Raw genomic sequence first — 22,696 nt, 5'->3', positions numbered from 1 at the left:
TTTAGATTTCCAGATTTCCACTAAGGCTGGGTGCAGCAGCATTAGCATTAGCAGCTAACTGCTAGCTGTGTTTAGAGCTACTAAATGCTGCCGACAGCACTACACTGAGGCGATATAAGCAAGCAGTTCATCCCACGTAGCTTGTTTTAACGATGTAATACTGCTCCAGTCTCGCTGCTGGAGAAACTTTACTGAACTGTATAATGGTGTTTTTCAGCAGAGTGGCTTTACTGCTCCTTAATACCTGCCTTTTAAAATGCGAAAATACAGTAAGGCGCACTGACGATTTTGGGAAAATTAAAGGATTTTAAGCCCGCCTTTCAGTGCGAAAAATACGATAAACAAAATTAAGTTTAAAAAAAAAGAAATTGCAATACTCTTAGATTTTCTTTTATCCCTAATTGTGAGATAAATGTTTGTGAAATCAAGGTATTTGTTATGTGAGAGTTTCAGAAAGTTCAGAACTGGCCTCTTCACTCTCACCTGCTTTATTGTTGACCAGCTGCAGAATGAGGGGCCTCCGGGTGACGATGCCGGAACCACGGGGGAGAAAATCCCTGTAAAAGACAAAGAGAAACAGAGAGGGAGAGAGTGTTAAAAAAAAATAATAAAACGTTTCTAATGACCCACATGCTATTACTATCATAGTGCTGGGCGGTATGAATGAATAAAAAATATATATCACTGTATTTAGCAAGATTCTGATGGTTTAGCTGTATATCATGATATCTATTATATGATTTATTCATATTTTATTTTTTAATTTATATCCAGCACCCCACATGACAATGACAATAATATTGTTTATCGCAATCATTCCTGGGACAGTGTATCGTCCACACTAAAATAGTACTGTATTAAAGTGCCCCGTTATTGCCTATAAACACCCTTACCTACCCCCTCTATATACAGCTCGTGAAAAAAAAGAGACCACTTAAAAATGAGGAACTCTTTGATTTTACCAAATTTAAAACCTCTGGAAAATAATCAAGAGAAAGATGATCACAAGCCATCAAACCACCAAGCTGAACTGCTTGATTTTTTGCAGCAGGAGTATTTAGCATAAAGTTATCCAAAAGCAGTGTGTAAGACTGGTGAAGAGACCATGATGCCAAGATGCATGAAAAAAAAACTGTGATTAAAAACCACCAGGGTTTTTCCACCAAATATTGATTTCTGAACTCTTAAAACTTGAATGAATATGAACTTTTTTTCTTTCCATTATTTGAGGTCTGAAAGCTGTGCATCTTTTTTTTTTTTTTTATTTCAGCCATTTCTCATTTTCTGCAAATAAACGCTCAATATTTTTATTTGGAATTTGGGAGAAAATGTTCATTTTATTGAAACATATACCCATAAATAGCTAAATCAGATAAACGGATTCAGATTCAGTATTTTTCAATACTCTTAATTTCAGAAGAATAATGAGCAAGTGCCCCAACACTTTCCTCCATATTGTGTATCGTGATATATGATTTTTCCCTTATCATCCAGCACTATTTTATATATATGAGCAAGAAGAGGAGAAGAACAATGCAGTTTCTGACGGGCAGGAAAACGGACAGAACATCGTGTGGATGAGAGAGTTACACAGAAATCGTTCATGACAATCAAGCCTGATTTGCTCTCACTCCCCAGCCTGTGGAATTATTATTCATGAGGAAGAGGAACGAATCAACAGCCATTTCTTCATCCCATCAGAGTTTCCATTCCCATCAAAGCAAGCAAACACTCTGGAACCCGCCTGCACCAACACACAAACAGATGGTACCCTGCCACTCGCTTCAGTGGGTTTTAAAACCGGCTCTTTAGGGGCTGACGGACCGACTCGAGCGTCTCGTGCTGCCGCCCGCCAGAATCTTTCACAGCCAGCGGGGGCCTCGTTCTTCCTGCGTGATCCGAACAGAGCGCGTATCGTTAGTTAGTGAACACATCTCATCTAAAATAAAATTAAATAAATAAATAAAAAATCTTCATCTCCCCGTGGGATCCGGCCGCAGCCATCAAACGCAATTTCAGCCCTCGCACTCGACACGACAGCGCCAAGATTCCAGCGGTTACCCAATTAGCACATGATCAGCCCGGCCGCGGCCGTGTGATACTTCTGATCAATTCCTCATCAAACAAACCAACAAAAACGCCACACGTCTGATTCCTCAGAACGTCTACAGGAGGAGAGCTGAAGCACAGCAGACAGAGAAAAAGATTAGGCTTCCGATTGAGCACACATTCCTGACCAAACTCTAAAATCACCTAATATTTAAGTGATGCCAGAAACACTGCAAAAACAAACCTTCATTTATATGAATTAATTTAGCTGAATTCTTAACTCAAAACATCAATTTTAAATGAAGTGCTCTCTTATTTTCTCTAAAGCTGTGTGTATAGAATGCAGAGATGCTACCATATCAGATCCTGAACTGTGACCACATAATGGACAGACAGACAGTCAGACAGAGACAGACAGACAGACAGACAAATGAATAGAAAGTAGAGACAGATACCGTTTATGATTGGCTTTAGAGGGTATAGTGCTGAAAGGCCACAGGGGGAAACTAACTAGAGTGCGCTACACTATACTAGAGTGTCTCTCGCCCTCTGTCTCTCTCTCTCTCTGGTCACACTGAGGTCAGACACAGAGATACACACAAAGACACACAAACACATGCACGAAAATGTAACGACTTACTTTGCATGCTATACATTACAGCACACAAGAGCTAAGGAGAATCAGCCAAGAACAAATTAGCATGAGCTCAACCAGACTGTTCCCTCTCTCTCTCTCTCTCCCAAACACACACACACACTCTTATTTCCAGGGAAAAAAGGCGGAGGGCTTATGTCCATTATTCATAGGCTGTAAATGATGGAGGAGGCTGAGCAGATTGTGTATCATATCATCCATTATGCATGCACAAGCAAAGAGCAGCAAGAGAGAGAGAGAGAGCGAGAGCGAAGAAGAAGAAGAAGAAGAACGAGAAAAAAAGACAACAGGTCCAATCCAATTCCCCGTCCTCGACTGTTCAGTTCAGCTCAGCTCAGCTCAGCACAACTTTCCATTAGCACAGAAGAAGAAAAAGGCGAGGAGGGGCCCGAACCCAAACAAACAGTCAACCTCCTCCTTTTCCTTTTTTCTCTTCTCTCATTATCCCAAAAAAATAAAAAGACGACGACATAGCTCCCTCACATCCTGGGCCTAGAGCTATAGCAGCACAGCATGCTTCCTGATGGCCCTGCCTGTGCAGAAATGTGGGTTACGTTAACTGTGCTGCTTTATGGCCACTTTTACCTCTTTTCCACCAAAAAAAGTGCTGGTGCTGGTGCCGGAGCCGGTTCATGCGATCCTGCGAGTCTTTTAAGAACCGGCCGGTGTTTCCACTGCTTCAAGGAGTCACTCACTACGTATGTGAATGTGGGCGTCAACAGAAGTCGGGGGACGATTTGAAACATCGAAACAACATGGCGGAACCCGAGCTTCTTTTTAAAATTGTGCTGCTATTTTTCATTCATTTAGCTGCTTCTGCTGCTCTTAGCTGTGAATGGAGGTGAGGTTTGTAAACAACTTTGCCCCGGAGACGCTTCAACGGCCCGCCCTTTGGCCGCTCGCGTCGCACGTTCACTGGTTCCAGACCAGCAAGACTGTGGGGCCAGAAGGGAACCGGTTTTTCTGGCCCAGAACCTGTGATTTTGCAGTGGAACCGGCACCATGCCGGTGGAAAAGCGCCCTTTGAGGCCCAATCCCATTTCTAATTTGTACCCCTTTTTTAAAGTGAAACCTTTCCTCTTGAAGCAGAATTACAAAAGGAGAAAGAGAAAGGGGTGAGAACCTGTAGGCAACCTTGCTGGGCTGAGCGATAAAGGTGTTGAGCTAAAGTTCAGCAACCTAGCTGCTGAATTTAACTTATTTTTAGGACACTGTAGGCTAGGGGTGTAACAGTGTGCACAGTAGAAACGTAGTTGAGTAAAAAAGTTACTTTTTTATTAGTTCTGGTTATTAGTTCTGGAATGTATGGGCGGGAACACAAGGCCCAGCTGACCAATCACAGCTGCTGCTGCTGTCTGCGTCACACGATGCGTAGAAAGCTTAAATGTGTTTGCACAAACATACCCTACACCTGCCGCACAGCGCCGACACACTGTCTTTGTTCAATCACTGCTGTCTGTTGCACCATTTAAGGTGCAACAGCACCGAGGCTGAAGCAGTATTAGCATTAGCCGCTAACCGCGCTAAGCACTAGTTTTTTTTTGCCGCCATTCAGAGGTGAGTATTATCTGCCTCTAGCCTGCTGCTAAACACGGCTAGCACTGCTGGAGCAGCATTAGCTGCTAAAGGCGCAAGGCGGTAGCTCTTTCGCCGTTCAGGACTGTAGCCTGCAGCTAATATCGTCCTTGCTTACTGGAATACTCAGGGTTCCTCAGTGTAGCGCTGCTGTGTGGCATTTACTGTTAGCTGCTCATGCTAATGCTAATGCTGCTGCACCCAGCCTTAGTGGAAATTTGGAAAACTAAGCTTACTGAAACTAAACTAAAGCGCTTTACTTACCCAAATAAACGGGTTTCAGGAGAGAAACCTGTGTAGATTAACGTTCAGCGCTCGTTTGATTGTTTTTTTTTTTTTTCACCTAGCTTTAATTAACTTAGATAAGTTAGCTACTGAGGTCTGAGTTTCCCCTTCTGAAGTCTCCAATGCTCCACCAGCCGCTTGAGTTCAGTAAAACTGAGCCAGATTCTCTTTTAGAAGTTGTACATTTGACGTAAGTACGTAAAGACGCGTGGCGTGACCAGAAGAAGAACTCCCACGAAAAACGACCCGACATCCCAGTTTTTAGAATGAATATATTATTAGGCTTAGCAGGGATGGTCGTTCCAGCACACTGGTACCATTAAACGCATTTTTAGTATCTGGCAACAACAGACAATAGACAAAATGAGCCAAAACTAAAAAAATAAATAAAATAAAAATCAATCAAGCGAATTACACATAAAAATGAAAATCCACAGGCTCAGTTTTCAACTCCGTCTCCAACCCACTGAACTGAAGCCTTTTCCTCTGTCTTCTACTAATAATTCATGGCCTCTTCCATTCCACTTTCCTCAGCAATCTGTCGCAAGAATGCACCAGACGTAACGCGGCCTCTCGGCCTCAGCGGCCAATCGGATTCGCAGATCTCCAGCCGTAGGGCTGTACCCACTGTGTGCAGGGCGAATTAGATAAGAGCCTCGCCTGGACCAGCCTGTTAAACAAGATATGACAATAATACTATCTCCCCGGGGACGATGACATCACCCTGCCACACAACGCCAAGAGGAAGGCCTGGTCTTTACTGCTGCAGATCAGTCAGATATTCATTAAAGAAAGTCATATAAAGAGATTATAGATATAGAGTGATTATTGATTAACTACGGTAGGCATGCTGACTTCATCTTTATTGCATTGTTGTGTGTGACGCAGTTCCAGCTAAAGTAATTCCTGATTTGTTTATCCTTTGCATGCAATTTTTACTAAAGACGAGGAGACGGCCAGATTATATCATACAGAATAATATAACCAACATTTTTGAATATCGTGATCAATATTATACCCTGGAATATAGTGCCATATCAGCCTCACCTAATTATCACATCAGTGTACCACTTTTTTTTTGCTGTTTTTAGCAAAAGAAAAATTCACACTGTTCTCATTTCCCATTATATATCTACTAGAGACAGATTATATCTGTCCAGCATCATTTATTTAACTTTAATGCTGGATATATGGAGATATTTGGAGTGCATTATTATAAGTATCATGACCTCATTCTGGATCATTGCCTTCTGTTACAAATCTGATAAAATGATTGTATTTTTTTTAATATCTCAGTTAGGGGTGTGCCATATCATATTATATGTAATAATAAAATTACATTTTAATTTTGTTCCAGCAGTGTATTCTTAAAATGTGTAATATATATATATATATATATATATATATATATATATATATATATATATATATATACATAAATATATATATATATATATATATATATATTTTTTTTTTTTTCCCCGCAACGTTAGAGCAAAAATACCATGAAATATCATGGTAGTAATAGGGAAACCTGCATAGAACCACCCTGGCACCACCCCTCACCCGTCAACCTCACCAGAGCCCCACCCACTAGATCAGTTAAATAAATGCCTATTCTGTCTTTTTGGTTGAAAACCTCAGACAGTGTACAGCAGGATTAGTTAGAAGACTTTTGCTGACTGAGGGATCTATACCTACTGTCCATGGCAAGTCAGCAGATAAAGGATATGCAGACACTTTCATATAAATGAGTTTTGTGCTTCTTTCGCAGATAAGCATGAACTAGCTTGTTCTGTCACAAGCTTGTTTAGCACAAGCTAACATTAATACATACATGAGGTGGCCCAGAAACAGCTCATTCTGAAAGAGACTGAAACTGAGTGGATGAATCCGATTCCAGGTTATGTTCACTCCTTCGTTTCTTTGGTTTTAATATGAGCGAATGATCTACTGATCTCTGAATTTCCTCTTCTGAAGTCTCCATTGCTCCACCAGCCACATACATGATGTGGTCAACAACAGCTCATTCTGAAAGAGTCTGAAACTGACAAGATTACAGCTGGTGAGATCTTTTAATGAGAGAGTGATTTTGGGCAAAGAACTTCATGAACATGATTTGTGCAGCCCACAGGTATATTCTAACTTATGTTAAAAAAGGTATATGTCATCCTCCTAATTTAAACATTAAAATAAACACACACACACACACACACACACCACCTCTGGACCTTTTCTTTCTCTCACTGGTCTTTCGGCACACACCCATTCAGTGCTGAGTCAGAGCAGAGCTAGATTAAAAACATGGCCTGCCAACTCAGAAGCACCTCAGCCCTTTATGAGCAGTGGGCGGCGGTCAGTCCGATGTCACTCAAAATCAAACCAGGAACGTTAACAACGTTCCAGGAAAGCTCGGCCAAAACCTGAACTATAAAACTGTAAACAAACAAAGAAACACGAAACGCAAAACCACTGGACTTCTGAAAAGGAACTAGAGTAGTATTAGCATAAATTCTGTCCCCACAGACGAGATGCATGGTTCCTGATTTGTCTGAGACTCTTCAATATGGAACAATACTAATAGGCCATTCCACCGAATGGGTGCCATTTGCTTGTTGTAACTTTTTCAAATGAAACTTATTTTTTTATTTTTTTAACTGTGAATCTAATAACACACATATTTAACAAACATAAAACATGTACTGGTCAAACTCAGGCAGCTTAACCTAATTTTTTACAAGGCTCTAAGGCTAAAAATGGTTACATTTTACTCAGTCCTGTTACCAAAAGTCATGTGACGTTTAAAAAGCATGTTTATAAGCAAGTTCACTAATTCCTTAGATTTTTTTAGTAGAGCTCAGAGTGGGAACACAACTAAAAAGAGCTGCTTAACTAATGCTTACCAACTTTATTATTTCGAATGTGAATCCTTTAGTTTTCTGGCTGCTGAGCTTTTGGTTGTGGTTAAATGTGGTCTGAAACTGTTGGCTATATTGCTGTGCTAATAGCTACTCACTCAAGGTGCACCCTCGCATTTATTCTATTTCCACAACAATAGGGGGTGTGCCATATCATAATCATAATTTTTTAATATCATAAACAATAATATTCTATGCAAAATCGTGCCATATCACCCACCACTATCTATCACATCAGGGTACTATTACTATTTTATTTATTTATTTATTTTTTTTGCTGATTTTAGCAAAAGAAAAATTTACACTGTTCTCATTTCCTATTTTATATCTACTAAAGACCGAATGTATCGATCCAGTGTCATTTATTTTACTTCAGTCCAATCCCTTTATATGGAGACATAAAATGATTATTATTTTTTGTGCCATATCATATCGCATGCAATAAAAAAATAATTGCAGTAGTGAATTCTTGAAATATTTTTTTTTTATTCAGTGTTTTGTCAGTATCGCAATCGTGAAAATACCATGAAATATTATTATATTTTAGGACCATATCGCCCACCCCTACTCAACAAGAAACACTAGTCTTACACATTCTACATATATGAATACTGACTGCTAACCAGTGAGTGACTCAAGTCTCATCTTTTCTTTCTGGTGGTTAAATAGGGAACTGCAGTTTCTAAATAAAATCAAGCTAGAAATACTATAATCTTGCAAAAACATGCAAAAATGATCTTATTGGCTGTGTGGATTGGCTAAATTAGAGAAATACAGGCAGATAGACAGGCGTATTTTGGCTGAAAATCACCCAATATGATAAAGAGCCAGTCGGAGATGAACTATAGATGAACCCACTGATACAATTTCTCCGTAAAACAACCAAGCAAACGCGAGTTTTTGGCTGCAACTTGCAAACAGATTTTTTATTTTCTATTTTTTTTTTACAGAATTACAACTAAAACTAACACAATTTAATAAAATATCCATTCTCAAAAATGTTTAAAACTAGTTAAAATAACCACCAGTGTGATTTTCACAGCGGAAATAACTGCACGTAAATATAAACACTAAAGCCCGAGCGTGAAAGCAGTCAGTTCTAAAGCTCTGGCTGCTGTTAACACAGAGTCGGCTACTGAAAGAAACCAGTGTCGTCATTGACATGCCTGCTCCACACAAACACACACACAGCGTCCTCAGGGACACCGCCACGCTGCCTTCACAACCAGTACTCTGTTACCCGTCTGCATGTGTGTGTGTGTGTGTGTGTGTGGCCTTCCTGTGAAGAGAAACACTCACTGCGTCACTCCACGAAATCAAAAGATGACATAACCGCTTCAAACAGAGATACAATCAGCTATTGACAAACGCCCAATAGAACCTAACGGCCTCGGCCTTCAGCTCCAACTCCAACTGCGCTCCGGAAACTTCCAGGTGAATGACCAGGACCGTTATAAATAATAAATACACATAATAAAAAAAACTTTATGGTAAGCATGTTGTGATCATTAAAATATTTTTCACACTATAAGGTTCACCGGATTATAAGGCTCACTGTCATTAAATGTCTATTTTGTGGTTTATAACTACAATTTTTGTGATAGCTAACTAGTAAAGTTAAGTAAAGCTAAGCTAAATAAACAAAACTGTAAATAAAAAATAAAAAACGTGCACTGGTTGTTAATCTACACAGATTTCTTTCCTGAAAACTGTTAATTTGAGTGATTAAAGCGTTTCCGTTTATATACAGTAAGCTTAGATTCCCAAACCTCTCCAGCACTAAGGCTGGAGCATTAGCACTAGCGGCTAACCGCTGAGGAACCCTGAGTGCTGGTTGTTAATCTACACAGATTTCTGTCCTGAAAACTGTTTATTTGGGTGATTAAAGTGCTTCTGTTTTTTTTACAGTAAGCTTAGACTCCCAAATTTCTCCAGCACTAAGGTTGGAGCATTAGCACTAGTGGCTAACCGCTGAGGAACCCTGAGTGTTCCGGTAAGCCAGGGCGATATTAGCTAGCGGTTTGTTATTAGCAGCTTGTTTTAACACAGTAAACGCACAAGCTATCTTGCGATAAGAGATGAAAGAACTAGTGTGGTTAGTGGCTAATGCTAATACTGCTCCAACAGTGCTAGCTGGGGTTAACAGAAGCTACAGTCAGATAATACTCACCTCTAAAAGGGGAAATAGCGGTTAAAAGCTAGCATTAATGCTAATGCTACACCAGCCCCAGTGCTGGAGAACTAAACAAAAACTCCTGTATAACGCTGTAATTTAGTGGAGTGGCTTTACTGCTCCCTACAACCTGACTGGAAATGTGCATATAGTTATAAATACTTGTAATAATCTCGCTAATTGACTTCTCGTATAAAATATATGGACATTTATTCTGCTACAATTACGAACAGCTGAGATAAACTATGTAATGCTGCTGATCTGAACAGTGATGCTAACGCTGTTTCTCTGAGCTGGATTTCGCACTGTGTTAATGACAGACTTTTGTGGTTAAAATTAACGTATTTTGTTGCACTGTGTTAAACTGAACCAAACCAAACCAGCCGAAAGGGGAAAATGCTCCAAATAAATAATCCTGTTAACTGATTCACACCAGACAAATGAATTAAAATGTGTGGACACACCCTTAAAAACAAGAAATATCAAAACTGTAATATAATACGAGGGCTCCACGATATTAGAAACATTGTACATTGCAAATGTTCCTTTTTCAACGATATACGTCACTGCCCCCACCTGTGCGCTGTCTCACGTCCGGACCAATCAAGAGCTGAGTCAGCGCCGATCACTCAAAACCCAGAGGAAAACAGCAAAACAACAGTAATCGGCCCTTTAATCAGGCATTTAAATGGCTTTTTAAAAGGTAAATAAAAGCATTTTTCTGGGATTAAAAGTGTGAATTCAGCTGTAACTGGAAATATCTGCACTGCAAAACTGTGCTGGACTGAGGTGCACAGCTTTCAACACGTGCCCACGTCTACAAGCACGTGCCCAACGTACTCCTGCCCGCCCCCCCTCGCGCTCCCTCTCCCCTCTTGCACTTCTCAGGCAGCAGCAGCCTGTCACTCACACAGACACAGAGACAGCGCTGTGCATCTACTTTTTCTTGTGTCAAGTACCAAAACATTGCAACATGACGTGTTTAATTGATTTGATGGCCTTAAGTGACATCACACGTCCTGCAATGTGACTACTGCGCATGCGCACATCACACTGACGATGCTTAAACCATATATCATGCATCCCTAATTAGTACACTAGAAGAAAAAGTGCTATGACAACATCTGTTAACTTTTCACCTCGACTGGGCTGCAAACATCCCTGCTATATTATTTAGAGCAAAAGCACACAGGCCTGGAGAACAAAGCTCAGCGTCTGCTGGTATTTTGTGAGATGGCGGTGATGATTACTAGAGGACAGAGAGATGAATCAGAGCAGCAGACTACAGATAAATCAGGAGGAACGGCTAGCAGCAGCGAAAAAACAGCTTCAAAGAAAACCCCAATGGAGGCCACCTACAAAAATAACACACTAATGAACTACAGGCCCAACATTCAGCCACGCTACTCATCACACACTCATCACACTGCCTCCATTTCCTTCTAAATCAATAATAATCTACACAGTCACAATAAAGGAAATGCTGCTACTGAGCACATGCAGGGGAGGAGACATTTCTGGCAATAATATATAGTAAATCATTTATTACAGAAAGTGTTTTTGTGTCCCTGTAGCCATTCTGAACTTAGCCAGATTGTTATGGCTAGACAGACAACTAGGTCAGAACATCTCCTAAAGATCAGACAGGTCATGTGGACACTTTCACAGGTCTTCAGTTGGACCTACACAATATTATGCAGCCAGTTTTAAGATTAGACACGGAAATAGAACCGTATTTTTCGCACTACAAGGCGCAATTAAAATCCTTTAATAATCCAGTATGAATTTTACCAGTCAGGTTATAAGCAGCAGTAAAGCTACTCCACTGAATTACAGCACTATACAGGAGTTTCAGTAAAGTTTCTCCAGCACCAAGGCTGGAGCAGTGTTAGCATTAGCCGCTAACGGCCTGTAGCCTGGTGCTAACCCCAGCTAGCACTGCTTTGAAGCCTCCAAAGACCACAGAATTTTTTTTTTTCCGATGGGTTTCGGTCTTCAGACTTTGACTCTCATGAACCAGGAGAGACAACAGATCCTCCACCAGTCCTCACAAGACAAAAGGAAAGACAGATTTTGAATAATGTAGTGGAGTTAAAAGTAAGATGTTTGATTTTGAATGCTTGCAAATTAAAGTAAAAAGCCTCCAAAAACAGAAACGCTTTAGTAAAGATACACAAAAATAATTAACTAATTAGATTTATTTTGTAACTGTCTGCTTAGACAAGGATACCTTCACTCTAAATTGCCCAAATAAACAAGTGATCACCGTATTTTTCGCACTATAAGGCGCACTTAAAATCCTTTCATTTTCCCAAAAATCGGCATGTATGAATTCTACCAGTCAGATTATAATGAGCAGTAAAGCCACTCCGCTGAAGTACAGCGTTAAAAAGGAGTTTCAGTAAAGTTTCTCCAGCACCGAGAGTGGAGCAGTAGTAGCATTAGCCAGAGGTGAGTATATCAGCTGTAGCCTGCGCATTTACTGTGTTAAAATCTAAGCTTAGCTTTCAGGAGAGAAATTTGTGTAGATTAACATCCAGCACTCGTTTGTCTTAAAAAATTTGTTTTTTAAGAATATATTTTTAAGAGCGGCGAGACCTGCTGAATCAGAAGGGAAACATGGCGGCACCCTTGTTCCTTACCAGTGTTGCTTAAAATGCGCTTTATAATCTGGTGAGCCTTATGTATGAAAATAGACATGAAAATAGACCAGAAAATAGACATTCATTGAAAGTGCACCTTAAAATACGGCGAGCCTTATAGTGTGTAAAATACGGTAATTGAAGGACAGGAAAAAAAAGAAAAAAAGCCTACTAGTTCGATTACGATTAGAACAGTAGAGGGAGCTTTTTAATACAAGGTGCATTTTTTATTGTTTGTACATTCACGTATTAAAAACAAGAAAATGTTTCCCAATTTTTTGTTGTTCATAATTTGTAACAAATATTCGGAAAAAATGTAATCGTAAATTTAAAAAAATTGCGATTTGAATCGTGAGCATCTTGAGTGCATCCTTACACGCCTACTAAATATTAATTAACATCAGACAGATGTTTCGATTTAACAAAAACAGCAAACCAGGGATGGCATATAACTGCTAATGGCTGCATATGAGAAACCAATACTGATAATATCCAATATTAAGCCATTTATTACTGATAAAGAACCAACTACTGACTCTTTCCACCTTGGTGGAACTGATATACAGTAAACTGCAGCTTATAATTGGAAAGGCGAGTCACATGACCGTTCTCTGGAGACCACCTGCTGCTCAGAACCTCAGACAGCTTTGCAAAAAAAATGGTCCTTTAAGCATTTAGGCTTATTTGAAGTTCTCCAGGAGCGACTTTGCATGCAGACTCGAAGCTGCGGGGACTAAATCTGAAGCGTGATGGAATGTGACGGTCCAGGGGGGGTTCAGATGTTGCTGCAGTGACAATGAAAACCCCACCTTTCACAGACGAGCTTAAACAAAAGCGTTATTTACTGCGCTTGTCTGGCATGTTGTTGTCTGTCTCAGATGTTTGTTCTGATGGACGACTCCGTGCGGAATCATTTATCTCAACTTAAAGTCTGCAGCAGCCCCAGAAAACCTCGCTCAGCCAGCATCTACTGCAGCAGCTTAATGAGAAGCTTTCCTGCAGTGCATCTCCTCAATAAAGAGGAACAGATTATCTCGCTTAAATGCCACGTTTGCTGCTGTTCAACTTAGTTCTCATTAAAACTGTGGTTTCCCTTTGTTCAGTAAAACACACACACACACACACACACACACAAAACAAACTCACTTACCTTTAGCATTGACTAGCTTCACTATCAAGGGGTGGCGTCTACAGATTAGTCAGCAAGTGAACTGTCAGTTTTTTTTAAACAGAAAAAATGGCCAATCGTAAAAATCTAAGACTTTTTGACAAGAGCCTAGACCTGTCATGATTACAATTTTTTGTGGACGATATATTGTCCCAGAAATTATTACGATACACGATACTTTTGTCATTTTAAGACTATTAAATGCCACTGACATAACGATAACCAAATAGCATAAAAAGCAATTATACACTTTTTAAAGACGAACATTTAATTAATCATTCATTATAATTAATTTGGGAATTATATACTTATTTCTTCACCTACTTCAGTCCACACTGTTCACTGTTATATACGTGGACAAACAACAAAATACAAATAAACACAATAGACGATATCACGATTATCAAAAATGATTGAGTTCATGTACATTTATTGGACGATAAATCGATACTGCAATTATTGTGACAGGCCTACAAGAGCCAAATCATAGACTACATTCACATTACCAGGCTGAAGTGACTTAAACCTGATTTTGTGTTCAATGTGGCTCAGATCTAGGGCTGCACGATATTGGCAAACAATTACATTGCAAATGTTCTTTTTTCGGCGATATATATTGCGATATTAAACAATTCAGGGCTTGTAACGTCACCAGCCCTGCTCCCACCAGTGTGCTGTCTCGTGTGAGGACCAATCAAGAGCCGAGTCAAGAGCTGAGCTTTCAAAACCTCAGGAAAACAGCAAAACAACAGTAATCGGCCTTTTAATCAGGCATTTAAATGGCTTTTTAAAAATGTTAATAAGGGTGTTTTTTCTGGGATTAAAAGCGTGAGTTCAGCTGTAACTGGAAATATCTGCCCTGCAAAACTGTGCTGGACTGAGGTGCACAGCTTTCGACACGTGCTCATTTTTGCAAGCACGTGCCCAACCATGTTGCGGTTACCTCATGTTTACTCCTGTGCTCCTCCTACCCCTCACACTTCTTAGGCAGCAGCAGCCCGTCACTCCCACAGACACAGAGACAGCGCTGTGTATCTACTATCTTCTTGTGTCAAGAACCAAAACATTGCAACATGACGTGTTTGATTGAATTGCCTTAAGTGACTTCGCATGACCATGCTTAAACGATATATCGTGCAGCCCTAATTGGGAAACAATTCCAGTATTGGTGCACCCATATGTTGTTAGAATCTCTACATTATCATATTATATGATAATATATTAAACGCTGTTTATTACATTTTGACTTGATCAGAATCAAACAGACTGTTTTTTTTTTTTTTTTTTTACATGGTTCTAGAATTTCGTAATGCGCTCTGAGTGGTCGCCAACCCACTATGATCAGGAAAATCAAATTTGATTTGAATCCTGGTCATGCAGCTCGCCATCAGCTGTTTGATTCAGAAGTTCCGAGAGAGCACAATTGGCCTTGCTCTCTCTGGGTGGGTAGAGTAGATGATGCTCTTTCACCTCATCACTCCTAGGGTGATGTCGATCAGCACAAGGCATCTGTGAGCCTTTGTATTGAAACCTCCTGGTGTTGGGGCATCACTAGTGATAGAGGGAGTACAGCTAAAAAGTGTGGGTTGGGGAGAAAAGTGGAATAAAAATGTAAAAAAAAATAATAATAATGATGAGTGAACAAAAACTCTCCAAAATTAATTAACCAAATAAAATCTTTACACACTACTTTCCACTGACAGTTACGAAGGTATTTTTCTTTCTCCCGCAAAGCTGCAATTCCTGAAATACAACATATTTGCCATTACAGTGATGATATACTTTAATATCCTTCACAGAATGGGAGTTGCTCCTGAAAGCTTGAGGTGACTGAATTCGCAGAACAGCCAAGGTCATCTCCACTGCGATACAGTGCACTCTTTACTGGAGTACTTGGAGTACAAAGTCCGCGGGTACAGATTGAGGCTGTGGAAGGTGCTGTGGAGTGCTGCACAGTTTGCAGTCTGGCCCTGGCTGAGTGAAAAGGCATGTAGGTAACCAGTGTGAACGGGGCGTGTCACAGTTTCTGTTGTTCCACAGATACAAAAAAAAACCTGTTGAACAGGCTGCAATAGAGCAACTGACTGCATTGCAAAGGTGCTTTCTCCCATGTAGGACACAGGGACAGGAGGCCTCCACAGAAGGTCATACAGGTTAAACAGTGGGTGCTGTGCTAAAGGATTAGCATAGCGACAGAAAAGCATTTAAAAAACTAATAATTAATAATAATAATAATAATAATAATAATAATAATAATCAATGATGATCCATACTGAGACCTTTAGAAATGTAGGTGTTTGGTGTTGATGTTTACAGTACAGTATACTAAAGTACTAGTGCATGTCTAGTTGCTTTATTTTAGTAATTTAGTAAAAAAAAATAATAATAAAAAAAGGTGAAACTATATATTATATACAGCTCTGGAATAAATTAAGAGATTCAGTTTCTGAATCAGTTTCTCTGATTTTGTTATTTATTGGTATATGTTTAAGTAAAATAAACATTTTTGTTTTATTCTTTAAACTACAGACAACATTTCTCCCAAATTCCAAATAAAAATATTAGAGTCATTTAGAGCATTTATTTGCAGAAAATGAGAAAAAAGATGACAAAAAAAAGATGCAGAGCTTTCAGGTTGTAAGAGTTCAGAAATCAATCTTTGGTGGAATAACCCTGATTTTTAATCACACAGTTTTCTTCATGCATCTTGGCATCATGTTCTCCTCCACCAGTCTTACACACTGCTTTTGGATAACTTTACGCCTTTTCTCCTGATGAAAAATTCAAGCAGTTCAGTTTGGTTTGATGGCTTGTGATCATCCATCTCCCTCTTGATTATATTCCAGAGATTTTTCTTTTTCAAAGAAACTCATCATTTTTAAGTGCTCTCTTATTTGAGTATCTCAGAACTTTTGAATATTATATAAGACCAATTGGTACTTTTGGCAGTGTGGGCAGTGTCAAGGGTCAAGTCCTGCTGGAAAATGAAATCTGCATCTCCATAAGAGTTGTCAGCAGAAGGAAGCATGAAGTGCAGTAAGATTTTTTTTTTACTTTGGACTTGATAATAAAACACAGTGGATCAACACCAGCAGATGACATGTCTCTCCAAACAAACCATCACTGATCATCAGTAAATTTTACATTTCATTTGTAAATCAAGGGAGCAGAGTCTGGAGGAAGAGTGGAGAGACACACAGTATAAACTGCTTGAGGTCTAGAGTGAAGTTTCCACCAATCAGTGATGGTTTGGATAAAGAGACATGTCACTCACACACATCTTTCCATCTGCTTAAACACAACACCTTCTATTCTTCAGTCTGATGACACAAAAACAACAGCAGCAGCAGCATCAGCAGAAATGACAAGACATGAGCAAATCACCCACTCATCCCTCAGACTGGAATCTGTAGTAATCTGAATACGCTGCTGTGAAGAAGCAGCAGACGACAGTCAGTCATGACGATGAGAAAGAGGAAGGAAATGGTTGCAGGAAGACCGGGAGCCCACACTGCCCAGAGGGCATGACTGTACACTGCCAGCTACAACTCTATCTGTTCCTGTACTGCTTTAACCCCCAGCTTCCTCTCACTCTGAAAACAGATGATGATGACAATGAAGATGATGTACAAAAAAATTATAAACGAACGTGATGATGAAGGTGAGGGAGAAGTTGGCAGCAAGAGTTTGGAAGAAGAATTTATAGATGAAGAACAAGAAAAACAAGACAAAAGAGGCATGAAAGAAGGGAGCAGAGGATGATGACCGTAGCAAAGGAGGAGAGAACAAGAGGAAGGATAAGAATAAGCGAAAAGTGATGAAGATGAGGTAGACACTGTAATGAAGGTAAAGAATGAGAAGAGGCAGAATGGGTAGAGGAGAAGAAAAGAAGAAGAATAGTGTAAAAGAGGAGAGAAATTAGGGAGTGGAGGAGAAGACAAGAAGAAGAATAGGGTAAGAGGAGAGAAAGAAGGGAGTGAGGAGGAAGAAAAGAAGAAGGATGGGGTAAGATAAAAGAGGAGAGAAAGAAGAAGATGAGAAGAAAAGGGTAAAAGATGAGAAGGAAAACTGATGAAGGAGAAGAAAAGAAGAAGAGTGGGGTAATAAAAGAGAGAAAGCAGGCAGAGGATGAGAAGAAAAGAATAAGAACAGAGTAAAAGAAGAGAAGATGGGTGTGGTGGCGCTTGATAAGGTAAAGAAGGTTAGTGTGAAAAATAAAAATAAAAAAAATGGTAAAGTAGATAAAGATGAAAGAGGAGAATAAGAAAGAAAACGAAGAGGTGGAGGAGAAACAGAACAAGGTTAAAAAAAAGGTGAAGAAGAAGTATTAAGTGAGGAACGTGAAGGAGGAGAAAATTTAATAAGATAAAGGCAAAGGATGAGTTAAAAATGAAGAGTGGAGAAGAAGAAGAAGATTAAAAGAAAAGGAAGAGTCACAAAGCTAAAGATGAGAAGGATGAGAGAGCAGAAAGAGGAGAATCTGGAGAATCTGAAGATGATGATGATGATGATGATGGAAGAAGGAAAAGGATGAGAGAAATGATGAAGAGGAAAAGGAAGAAGGGGTAGAAGAAGAATAGAAGAGAGGAGTGAAAGAGAAAGAAGAAAGGCAGCAGTAAGAGTGATTCAGCAGAGCTGTAGAGTGAGTGAACAAGCTGTGTTTTACTGTACTGCTCTGTCACTGGGTGTGGCTTGCAAATGAACTCCAGAGGTGGGAGTATTTACCTGCAGTAGATAAGACCAGGTCAGGTGGAGCTCTGCCTCCTCTACACTGTTCCACACTCACCTGGACTCGCTTTATACAGCTGAACTGCCTACAGGACTTTACAGGTCCTTTATAAAAGTACTAAAAGTTCAACACCTGGATCAGTACTGCAATCTATAGTGAAAAAACACACTTTACATTCAAATGCTTTTCATATTATTCATCATGAGATGAATGCACCAATAGACGGGAGTTTAGAGTTACATTGGCCATTTTCATACCTCACTACTTTCTCTCAAAATAAAACAGCCTGTTTCTATCAAGGCGTTTTAACACCTGAAATTCTAGACCAGAGTCAAGGTCCCTGTCTTTGTTTTTGATCCGGTTAGTTTCGGTTTCACACTGCAGTTTAGCAAACCGACTAATTCCAACCTTAAACCAAATTTCCAGTGTCTGGATAAAATCATGAGAGTCTGGCTAGAGTCAATATGCGGTCGTGTCATCTCGATATTATCGTACATCTTGAGACTTGGCTCACACAAATAGTGACTGTGAACAATGTCAACAGCCAATAGAAAAAAAGCTACGGGAAGCGGCAAGGCAAGCGCGGGAACGTTTCCGTTCACTCAACCAGTGTTGTGTCCACATTCTACCATGTCTTGTCTTGTCTTTCTTTTTGGCTGTTTCTCTGAACAAATCACTGCACACACGAAGGCAGCTGTGGCCAAAAAGATGTCTGCTTCTGTTTCAGCTCCATTGTTAAAAAGCTTCTCTTCCTGTTAAACAGCCTTGCAATTAGTGATCCACAGTCTTTGCAAAATCTTAGCCTGCGTCTAGTCTGTCACTAAAAAGTCTGTGACTTGTCTTTAGATGTGTGGGGGTGTCAGACTTTAGTCTGTTAAATATCTTTTCAGAGTATTTTCTAAGTCATGTAGTGTATGGACAGCATTAGTTAAATCCAAGTGGTGACTTTTTTTGACCAGGGAGTGTATGTAGCTATGTTAAAGCAAAAAAAAAAAAAAAAATGAACGTTTATTCAATGATATTTGCTATCAGAGTTAGTTATACAGCTCTGGAAAAAAATAAGAGACCATTAGTTTCTCTGATTTTGGTATTTATAGGTATATGTTTGAGACCTCAAAAACAAGTTCATATTCATAAAGTTTTAAGAGTTCAGAAATCAATATTTGGTGGAATAACCCTGGTTTTTAATCAGTTTTCATGTATCTTGGCATCATGTTCTCCTCCACCAGTCTTACACACTGCTTTTGGATAACTTTATGCCTGCACTCCTGGTGCAAAATATCAAGCAGTTCAGTTCATCTTATTCTTAATTATATTCCAGAGGATTTCAATTTGGTGAAATCAAGGAAACTCATCATTTTTAAGTGGTCTCCTTTTTTCCAGAATTCTGTATGTATGTATGTATGTATGTATGTATGTATACATAGAGAAAGGGAAAGAGAGAAATTAGCTGGGTTAGCTAAGGAAGTTGAAGGTTTGACGTTAATTATATTGTTTCATACTATTTTAATACATAATTACATAACCTCCTCCTCAGGCTACCTGCCTTACGGCTGAAGCTCTTGCCTCATTCTTTACTGGGAAAGTGGCAGCTATCAGCAGACAGCTTACTGATGCGACATGTAGCAGTCCTACATCATGCTCTGCTGCCCGGTATCCCTCTACCGAAGGCGTCGCTTTCTCCTCGTTCGCTCCTCTCACTGAGAACGAGACACTGGCTCTCCTAACGCGTAGCCGTCCTACTACATGTCCGCTTGACCCAATTCCTTCAAACCTACTGCAAACTATCGCACCTGCAATCATTCCGGCTATCACTCACACGATCAATGCCTCTTTAACATCTGGTGTGTTCCCGACTGCTTTTAAACAAGCACAGGTCACACCACTGCTTAAAAAGCCTTCTCTCAACCCCGCCCAGGTTGATAACTACAGACCGGTCTCACTACTGCCTTTTCTTTCTAAAACATTAGAAAGAGCAGCTCTCAATCAAGTCTCTGGCTTCCTCACCCAAAATGACCTCCTGGACCAGAACCAATCTGGTTTCAAGAAAGGGCACTCTACTGAGACGGCTCTGTTGTCTGTGACAGAAGCGTTAAAAACTGCTAGAGCTGCAGGACAGTCCTCAGTGCTCATTCTGCTGGACCTCTCAGCTGCTTTCGACACAGTCAACCATGACTTCCTCCTAACTATACTCTCGAACATGGGGATCTCAGACAATGCGCTGTCATGGTTCAGATCGTACCTCACTGGGCGCTCGTTCAGGGTGTCATGGCAAGGACGGCTGTCCCCAGCCCACTCGTTACCCACTGGGGTTCCCCAGGGTTCGGTACTGGGACCTCTTCTCTTCTCAATATACACCACCTCTCTAGGTCGGGTTATCCGCTCACATGGTTTTTCCTACCACTGCTTTGCTGACGACACTCAGCTATACCTGTCGTTCTCACCAGATGATCACTCAATCTCTGCACGAATATCACAGTGTCTCTCAGACATATCCGCATGGATGAAGGAACATCACCTCCAACTAAACCTCTCAAAGACTGAACTTCTGGTCATACCAGCAAAACCTTCTATTCAACACAACTTTGCCATAACCATCGACTCTCTCTCTCTCTCACCGACAAAGGTTGCTAGGAACCTGGGTGTCATGGTTGATGACCAGCTTCTCTTCACGCACCATGTGGCATCGGAAAAATTCGACCGTTTCTGACGCAACAGGCCACCCAACTCCTGGTACAAGCTGTGGTAATCTCACGCCTCGACTACTGCAATGCCGTACTAACTGGCCTCCCGGCCTGTGTAGTAAAACCACTACAGATGATTCAGAATGCAGCAGCACCAAAACGGGCACATGTCACTCCGCTGCTCATTGAGCTCCACTGGCTACCGGTTGCTGCTCGCATCAAATTCAAAGTGCTTACAATCGCCTACAAGGTGATGACAGTACAGGCTCCTTCCTACCTGCACTCTCTCCTGAAGGCTTACTCTACCTCCCGGCCGCTGCGCTCCTCCAATGAACGTCGCCTCGCTTTGCCAAACACTCACACAAAGCAATCCAGACTGTTCTCATACAGAGTTCCCCAATGGTGGAACAAACTACCTTCTACTACCAGATCAGGAGAATCTCTCACTATCTTTAATAAACTCCTGAAGACAGAGCTCTTCAAAGAGCACTTACTCTCTTAACACCTCTAACAAACTAACTAATTCTAACCTCATCTCCTTCTTCCTCTTCTCTACTCCTCTATCCCATTATTTCCCTCTGACCTCCTTAAGGCCCTATCTATAGATGCTTTATTTTTAACTTCTATTATCTTTGTACTTAACCTCTTCTATTATTTGCACTTCAATATTGTAAGTCGCTTTGGACAAAAGCGTCTGCCAAATGTAATGTAATGTAATTGAATAATACATACAGCACACCCACGGACAATATATACAGAATTTTGTCCGTGGATGTGCTGTATGTATTCCCCAGTTGTTTATTAAAAAGAGAATAAAATAAAAAAGTGTAAATATAATGAAATAATAAACGTCAGAACTTTGTTTTAATTTAGCTTGCTAGAAGTTAGCTAGGTTAACGTTACGTTCTCTGGTCTCGTTTCAACGAGAGGCAGTGGGAGTCCCCTTACGAAACTGCGTAACCGCTGTCTGTGAATACGCCCCACAGGAATCTATGAGAATCTATTGAGCCAAACGACAACAGCGCTGATAAATAATACAGCGAGTATACTCAGCGCAGGCTGAACAGAAGGGAACAGAGAGCGCTGTGTTTCAGCCTCTGGAGTTGGATGGCAGCTGGATGTTTCTAGAAGGCAGTTTTACTCTCGAACTGAAACTAAAACTGAATAATAAACCGACCTGCCGACGAAATTTTCCAGCACAGAGCTCTTTCCGGCGCTCTGTCCTCCCACCACGGCGATCTGCGGCAGGTCGAGGTTGCAGCTCTGGCCGATGGAGCTGAAGGCGTCCTGGAGTTTGTTGATCAGGGGGATCAAATCCTCCATCCCCCGGTTCCCCATGGCTTCACTCGGGCTCGGCTCCGCTCCGCTCCCCGACCCGGACCCAGGCGCAGCGGCTGCTGTGAGGAGGAGCTGCTGCTCAGGTTACTTCCCAGTGAGCTGACTTTCCCCCGTCAGGCGGCTTGGATCATCGGCCTGTCAATGAGAAGCGCGGCGGGATCAGAGTGAAGGGTCTCCGGGGTCTCTATCTATAACCGCACCCCCCCCCCCGCGCCGCACAACTACTTAATTTATCCGCAGCCGAAACTCACAAAACAAAACTTCCAGCGACCATCCGGTCAGGCGACATCCGACCGGTGCTTCAGCCCCGCCTCCTGTCACTGAGCGATACCCCAGCGTTCATTGGTCCGTCCGAAATATTCCGCTTCTTTGATTGGTCTGCTGTGTCAACCTAAAAAAGGCGTGTGTAATTGGATTGGCCCACTGGAAAGTCATTCTCAGCGTAGCCCCGCCCTCTGTGGTTCAGTTCCGACTGTTCAA

The 22,696-nt window shown here is 40.8% G+C and overlaps 1 protein-coding gene across 7 annotated transcripts in view; it reads right to left on the bottom strand.

The window, feature by feature from the left end:
- dnm2a (dynamin 2a) overlaps positions 1-22,512 on the bottom strand; it is an 82,356-nt gene extending 59,844 nt beyond the window's left edge. For 4 of the 7 annotated variants that reach the window (XM_049475756.1, XM_022668017.2, XM_049475754.1 and 1 more), the window contains exons 1-2: positions 22,056-22,511; positions 484-557 (exon numbers count right to left, since the gene is read on the bottom strand). In XM_049475756.1, the coding sequence (XP_049331713.1) occupies positions 484-557; positions 22,056-22,216 (235 nt within the window). In that variant the 5' untranslated portion in view covers positions 22,217-22,511. Of the gene's footprint in view, positions 1-483; positions 558-22,055 lie in introns of all 7 variants that reach the window. The other 3 variants (XM_022668018.2, XM_049475755.1, XM_022668020.2) reach the window with 1 other exon arrangement.
- Between the last annotated feature and the right edge of the window lie 184 nt (positions 22,513-22,696).

This window comes from Astyanax mexicanus, chromosome 3 (assembly GCF_023375975.1).
Source record: "Astyanax mexicanus isolate ESR-SI-001 chromosome 3, AstMex3_surface, whole genome shotgun sequence".
NCBI lineage: Eukaryota > Metazoa > Chordata > Actinopteri > Characiformes > Acestrorhamphidae > Astyanax > Astyanax mexicanus.
This window is presented reverse-complemented; position numbering and strand designations above follow the sequence as displayed.